The sequence below is a fragment of the Nematolebias whitei genome, chromosome 12, assembly GCF_014905685.2.
Source record: "Nematolebias whitei isolate Nwh7 chromosome 12, NemWhi1, whole genome shotgun sequence".
NCBI lineage: Eukaryota > Metazoa > Chordata > Actinopteri > Cyprinodontiformes > Rivulidae > Nematolebias > Nematolebias whitei.
The window spans coordinates 8,026,352-8,034,202 of record NC_056509.1 but is presented as its reverse complement, the minus strand read 5'-3'; the positions used below and the strand labels follow the sequence as shown (position 1 = coordinate 8,034,202).

The 7,851-nt window shown below is 44.9% G+C and overlaps 1 protein-coding gene across 2 annotated transcripts in view; it reads right to left on the bottom strand.

The window, feature by feature from the left end:
• Window positions 1-7,503, bottom strand: part of fam49a (family with sequence similarity 49 member A) — a 13,937-nt gene extending 6,434 nt beyond the window's left edge. The window contains exons 1-3 of one of the 2 annotated variants that reach the window (XM_037685256.1): window positions 7,453-7,503; window positions 2,089-2,168; window positions 139-260 (exon numbers count right to left, since the gene is read on the bottom strand). In XM_037685256.1, coding sequence (XP_037541184.1) covers window positions 139-260; window positions 2,089-2,158 — 192 coding nt within the window. In that variant the 5' untranslated portion in view covers window positions 2,159-2,168; window positions 7,453-7,503. Of the gene's footprint in view, window positions 1-138; window positions 261-1,830; window positions 1,911-2,088; window positions 2,169-7,452 lie in introns of those variants that run through there. The other variant, XM_037685255.1, reaches the window with a different exon arrangement.
• Window positions 7,504-7,851: the final 348 nt, after the last annotated feature.

Sequence of the window (7,851 nt, the reverse complement as noted above, 5' to 3'; positions counted from 1 at the left end):
TCATTGTGTGTTCACTGTGTGTTCATTGTGTGTTCACTGTGTGTTCACTGTGTGTTCATTGTGTGTTCACTGTGTGTTCATTGTGTGTTCAATGTGTTCGCTGTGTGTTCATTGTGTGTTCACTACGTGTTTCCTCACATCTCTGATTTCCTGTCCCGCTCCTTTGTATGCCTGCAGACCAGCCAGGATGCTCTCAGAGTCCTGAAGGACTGAGTTCACCTGGTTCCACACCTCACGTTCTCCATCTGTTGGCTGGGCATCTGACACACAAACAACCATGAACTCCAGCGCACACACCGCCACAAACACACAAACACAGTCATGCTGAGGCAACCAGAAATAAATGAAATTCTGCCTTTTCACAACAATTATCTAAAGCTTTCCACCAGACAAGACTTCACGCTGCGGTCTTCTACTTTGATCTGCACTGGGGGGCGGGGTCTGTTTACATAAGGTGATGGCGGCCATGTTGGATTTGAAGTGCTGTCCCAGTTTTACAAATGAAGCCTTCTTTCTCCTACATGCAGCCACAAAAGGTGGTGTCTCACTTATTTTTCAAGTTGTGACAACATGCGTGGACGGACAGACGGAGGCTTTTCGCTTCCGTAACGTGGGAGAGAAATGTGCTGCCTCCTTTCAGGGATTCACTGTGGGAGGCAAAGCTGACAGATAATCTGTGAGATTATAACATCCTGATGCATGCTCAATAATCCAGGTAGAAAAATCCAAAAAGTTCAATCTGGTCCTCTGGACATTCAAAAAAACTAACAAAAACACAATCAAAACAAAACAAAGCAAAAAAATGTAGAAACGTTTCGTCTCTCATCCGAGAGACTTCCTCAGTCTGAGGTGCTGTATTCAGCTCAGTCTCTTAAATAGCACCTTCTCAGAGTGGATCAACCAGTTTGCTGCTGACAACCAAAACCAGCTGATCACATGCTCAAGAAGGACCATCAGCCTAACAATGGATCATTAGCACACTGATGGCTGTTTACTGTTCACAGAGGGCTGAGTGATACTAGCAATCACAGCATTGTAAGAGGGGGACAGTTGAACCCGGAGGCCTCCACCCCTGTTTAATGATGGACGATTTCTTTTCACAAAGATGGCCTCCTTTACTCCTGTGAGATTATAATTTAATCTTCGATTATAAAAGCTAAAACTAGTTATCTCCGTCACATTCTGCTGTAAAGTCAGCCTGCAGCTTCTGCATCGCCTCCTGAAGCCGCTCTAAATATAAAGAATGAATTAAAACTCTGGGTCTGAAGCTTCCTGCTTCCATCTTTTCCTGCTGAGTGGATCAACAGAGCCTGACTGTGGGGGTGTCGTTCTCCTTCTTCTGTAGGAGGTCTCGGACAAAGGCCCACAGCAGAGACATTTGTCTATTTGAGCATTAATGTTGTTTCTGCACTGATGAAATGTGAAAGAATATAAATAATACGTCTGGTACACAATACATTGATTCTTGGAGAAAAACTCAGATCTGTGGAACAAGACAAGAACAGGAATAAAAGCATGTTTGATACGACATATAAAGGTTTAATAAATTAGGAGTCGGTGAAACTGTGCAATGCAGGAGCGTTCATGCAGACAGCAGAGGTCAAAGGTCAATTGCATTTTTCAAGCCCACATAATAAGAATCTTCCTTTAAAAGCATAACCATGATAGAAAGAGGCAACACCAACAGTTGGGTTGGTTGAATGAGCTGACCTCTGACCTCTGAGCAGCCACGCTGGAGGGAAAAGAAATGGAAGAAAGAATAAAAAGGACAAGATTAAAGAAAGGAGAGGCGTTTAGAGCTTCAAAGGACAGGAAGAGAGTTACGCTCACTTTCAAAGTCAAGAAAAAAGTTTGGTCCCTGCTCAAGCTCTGTGCAAGTGAGCACTTTTAACAGATTCCCCATCTGGTTTCTGCAGAGACAAAGGACAGAAAGAAGGACCTGATGTTGAATCAAACGTTATGAACGGAGCCGACAGAGAACCACAGGTCAGAACCACGCAGGAGGAGAGAAGAAGAGACAAAGCATGAGAGAAAAGGAAGCACCTCCTTCCCTCCGCCCCACACCTCCTCCTGCTCCTCCACACTTACTTTCAAAGTCCAGGAAGAAGTGCGGATAGTTCTCGATTTCTCTTGTTAGGACTTTTAGCAAGTTACCCATTCCAGCAAACCTGCTGGTCAAAATATATCGTTAAAACAGGAAGTTTGACACCAACACTTCAATAGAACTACATATATAAACACAGACTGCTGTTCCAGAGAGATGCTTTTAATTTGAAACGATCAAAACTCAAACTAGCCGGGGCCATCTTCCATCTTTGAGTCATTAAGAGACTCTGTTGGTGCAAAGTGTGCACAGTTACAGCTCTGAATCACCTCACGTGGTTTGACTTCGAGATGCATCAAATTGGATTTTTGACCGATATGTTAAAACTTATTTGGCCGATAACCGATACCAATACCGATACTTTCCCCCCTAGATCTACTTACAGAGACTGCACATCTTTCTCTGCTGTGGAATTAAAATACTACATTATCCTGCATGGTCTTTGTCAGTTTGGCTGCTACCAAACACAGATGCCAAAAAGGGGCTGAAAATGATGCAACACTTCAACTTGGATTATGTTTAATGTCAAATTTATTCATGACATTTACTCTCTCAAACACAATGACACTCGAACTGTGCAAATTTGTAAATTTTCACAAATCTAAACTCACCGGCTCGCATGATGTCATACGTTGTGCATCGCAGGCATCCTTGTCATACAGAAACAGCACCTTTTATATGGGTGACTTATTTTGATGGAATGGCCGATGTCCGATATTTAACTTTATCGCTAATATCAGCCGATACGGATACCATGCCGATAATATCGTGCATCCCTAGTTTGACTGCACGAAGCCTCTGCAGCCCAAAACATCGGTCTCATTTTATAACTGTAATCCACAGAAACCAGCACAAGCGGGGACCGTCAGTGAGCAGCAAACAGGACGTAAAACTGAACTACATGAAGAAATTATTTTCACTGAACTTTACACAGACAACTGTGTATGGAATAAAACTTTAATTACGATGAATAAATGACGCTGCATGAATGAAATCTGACACTTCATGTGAGAGTTTCCTGGCGATAGACTGAGAAGACAAAGTGTCCTTCCACTGTTGCTGATAAAACCCTGCTCAGCTTCTGAACCAGTCCCTCCGACATGTTCGACTGAAGCCAAAGCTCCACATTACTGTCTGGCACAACGAGGCTTTTATTGGAGGCAAAGAGCAGGAGCTGGGTAGTAATTTTCAGGGGGAGTGTCCAGGAATGGAGGAGGGTCATAAACTGTGTAATCACAGCAGGTTGGAGTTCACAGATCGTCACAGGCTGCAGGACCAAAACTAAACTATAATGTAAGAAAACTAAAGTGGTAAAAAGTCTTTTCATGTCACACAGAAAGATCAAATTGTCTTGTTTAAGTTGGAGTAAAGTGCTGTGCTGCAGCGTGCACGTGAAGACCCCCCTGCAGAGCCTGAGGTGAGCCATGGACTCCTCCATCAGATCCTCGTCTCTCCTCACCAACTCACACTGAAGAGCAACTAATGTCCTGCTCTCATCCTGGACAATAAACTGCATCTGAAGAAATGCAGGGGGACCAGGAGGGGGCAGTGTCCCCCTCCTGACAGATCAGGCTGTCCAGTGATGGAGGCATGCTGCTGCTCGTTTCTGACGGATGATGTTATTACAGCAGACTCGAACCTGCAGCTACAAGTTCCTCACCAGGATCCCTCGCTGTGAACAAACGGCTTGTTGTTTCTTCCTCCAAGCGCTGGACTAACTGGGTTCCCATTAGAAGGACAGTCATACCCAACAACCTCCCTACACATTTCCACCTGCGGACATGGACCACGACATCAAGTGAAAGCCTGTACGTTTCTTTTAGTTTGAATCAGTGTTTCAGACTGATGAACAATATCTGAAGCGCTCTTTAAAGCACACAGGAGTTCAACAGCTGAGTGAAAAACAAACACCAGCAAGAACAGACGCGTCTGTCAAACACTGATTAATGAATAAACTGCTGATGATCAGCACACACAGAACGACACTTGTCTGTTCCACAGCCCAACTCCGCTCACACTGAACATGCCCATGTACTGACTGGGTTGTGGGTTCGGTTCCCTTTTGCTCTGAGGTAAACAGCGTTTGTGGTTTCTTGTTTCACAGGAACTCTACATGAAACATCACAGAGTTCAGCACAAGTACACTAAAATTAGAAAACCTAAAGCAACAGGTAGGTCAGCTTAAAGTGGGCTTGTGTATAAAAGTTAGGAAGAATTCATATCTTATGGCTCTGTGAACGGCCACAGATTGGACAAATAAAGTTTATTTCTGACAAGAATGACGAGCCAACTAGTCAGAACCCAACAGAGACTAAAGTAGGGGTGCACCGACGGCAGATTTCTGCCCGATCACAGAGCACCAATTTATAAAAAGTCTGACCTGCCGATTCTGATTTTGTTTTATAAGCGACACTGTCAGGAGTTATAATGTCACAATGCACCTTCAACTTTCAGTCTTATTTTACTGAACAACATACCCTTGAACAATATCCTAGAAACAATACAAACTTGTTTTAACTGGCCATGAGGCAGTGCTCTGAAATATAAATGAACTTCAGACAATTGTTGTTAAACTAAAATAATCGGTAAAATCAGTTTCTCGTGCGAGTGTCGGCCGATTTCTGATTTCCCAAAATTAAGGAAATTGGTGCAGATTTATCGGTGCACCCCTAGACTAAAGCTGAATTGTGTGGTGTTAAAACATCATTCACATCACTTCATTAAAACACTGTATATCAACGTCAACGCTGCTATCCGTTCAAATATGTGGTTATTTAAAGAGATTTTCTGGTTGTTTATAGGTGCAAACAGCAGCAGCTGGTTGTAGCACTTCCAGCAGGAACAGATTCCTCTCCAGTTAATTTAGTAATGATGGAAACGTAAAGTTTTGACAAGCTAATAAAAGCTTATTCTGAGCGTCTAAAGCCTTTAAACACTGTTGAACATAGAAACCTTCACATCACTGTTCTGCACACAAAGTGCTACAGCTAGCTGCTGCTGCTGCTACTGCTGCTGCTGCTGCTGCTGCTGCTGCTGCTGCTGCTGCTCATGGAGTTGTTTTAACACCTTCTGGTCTAAGCTTGTGCACACCAGCCGTTAGCTTGTCAGTGCTGTCAGAAATAAACTTTTAATCCAAACTGTTCAAAGAGATGCAGTATCTAGGACAGGTAAGATAGTCTTTAATCAGAACACTCTTTAAAAACAGTTAAACTATCCCTTTAACAAGTTATATTTGTCTAGTTCAAAGTGATTGAAGTGAAACATCAGAGAAACAGGCTGAAACCCACATATGACCCATGTTTATTCCTCCCTCTAGCCGAGGAGATTTAAGCCTCAAACTGTTATTCCAACAATGTTGCTCTTTGTGTTGCTCAACCTATTAATAGCAACCAGAGAGCACTACACAACACAAATAGTTTTCTTCACCAAGCGAAGGATGACTGAAGCAGCTGTGATCAGATGACCTAAAGCACTAAACTGTGTATTTATACACACTTAACTATTGTGTATTAGTGTATTACTGCATGAACTAATGTGATGATCAGTGAATGTGATCTGCAGCTGATCCTGAACCTCTGATGAAGCAGCAGGTGGAGCTAGTTTTTTATTTTTTACTTTCATTTTAGTTCAATAACAACATCGTAGATCGATGACCTACTTCATTGTCATGTCATCTGATTTGTGGCTGTTTGTTTTGGACGCTCTGGTGAAGAGAGGAGCTGAGCTGTCAACTGATCACCTCCTCAACTGTGACTTGGATCAGATGGTGGGGGAAGATGCTGGACAGACCTGGTAGACCCACACGTGTAGTGAAGGTTTGCTGGGAACATCTGGGAGAAGAACCTGTCAGAGAGCTCTTCAACTCACACCTCCGGGAGAGCTTTAACCACATCCCAGCTGAGGCGGGGGACATTTAGTCAGAGTGGACCATGTTCTGCTCCTCAGTTGTTGAGGAAGCTGCCTTGAGCTGTGGCCGCAAGGTTGTCTGGTTTCTTGCAGTGGCCATCCTCAAACTCGGTGGTGGACACCCCGGGTTAGGGAGGCTGTCAAGCTGAAGGAGTCCCATCGGTCCTCGTTGGCTGGTGGGACTCCAGAGGCAGCTGAGGAGTACCGGAGGACCAAGCGGTCCACAGCCTGGGCTGTTGCTGAAGCAAAAGGTCAGATGTGGGAGGAGTTTGGAGAGGCCTTGGATAAAGACTCTCGGTCGGCTCCGAGGAGATTCTGACAAACCATCAGACGGCTGAGCAGGGGAAAGCAGTGATTTACTAACATTGTGTTCAGTGAAGGTGGGGTGCTGTTGACCTCAACCAGTGACGTCGTCGGGAGGTGGAGGGAATACTTCTCTGACCTTCTCAATCCCACCACACATCTTCCATGGAGGAAGCTGAGTTGGGGGACTGTGGGGTTGATCCATCCATAACCGTGGCTGAGGTCGCCGAGGTAGTTAAAAAGCTCAGAGGCAGCAGGGCTCTGAGGGTGGATGAGATTCACCCTGATTTCCTTCGTGCTCTGGGTGGTGACTGAAACAAGGAGATCGTGGATACAGGAGGTTGAAATGAGTTTCCTCTGCAGGGTAGATGGACTCTCCCTTAGAGAAAGGGTGAGAAGTTCAGTTATCAGGAGAGACTCTGAGTAGAACTGCTGCTTCTCCACATCCAGAGGAGACAATCGAGGTGGTTCAGACATCTGGTAAAGATGCTTCCTGGACGCCTCCCTAGGGAGGCACTTCAAGCATGTCTGACTGGGAGGAGACTCTGGGGAGGACCCAGGACACGCTGGAGAGACCACGTCTCTCGGCCTGGGAACGCCTTGAAGTCCTCCCAGAAGAGATGGAAGAGGTGGCTGTGGAAAGAGATGTCTGGACCTCCCTGCTCAAGATGTTGCCCCCAAGACCTGACTTCAGAACAAGAGGAAGATGATGGATGGATGGATGGACGGATGGATGGTTGGATGGATGGATGGTTGGATGGTTGGATGGTTGGATGGATGGATGGATAATGTGCTAGAGTCTGCTGTGTGTTTTTGTTAGACCAGATCGTTCTGATTCTGTCTGTAAATGTAAAACCCTCGAATTGACAGAGGTCGGATGTTTCTCCACATGCTTGTATGTTTCAGTAACATGACATGAAAACAAACAAACATGTGTACAGGTGAATTTTAAAAACATTTAGTATTTCAAAGTGACGGCTGTGAAAAGAAAACATTTTGTTGTCTTAACGGTAGTTAATGAAGTCACTAATGAGCATGCAGGCTGTAATATCCAACCGGCGTCATTAGTGACAGATCCATGTGGCTGAGCAGCAGGTCATATATTCAAGCATTAATGCAGCAGGCTGCAGGACACGTACCTTCTCCGATGGAGGACCTCAGGCTGCCGTCTAGATCATTCGCTCTCCTGCAGGAGAAGAAAACAAATGTAAAGTCAACTGTGTGAAGATAAACCATACAGGTGGAAAAGACCCGTCTACAAACATGGTGCTCATCACATGCTGGACACAAGTGGAGTATCAAGTTCCTCATTAACGTCTGTGAGGAAGGAATACACACACACACACACACACACACACACACACACACGCACGCTGCTCCCTTCCATACGACAGTGTGTAGGTTTCACTGCTGAATAATTCAGATTGTGACCGTGCGCTCGCTGGAGGATTAAATAACGAGAGACGACGGCCACCATGACTCACCTGAACCTCCTCCAGGACCAGAGCAGACAAAGGTCATGTTTTAAAGGCACATCC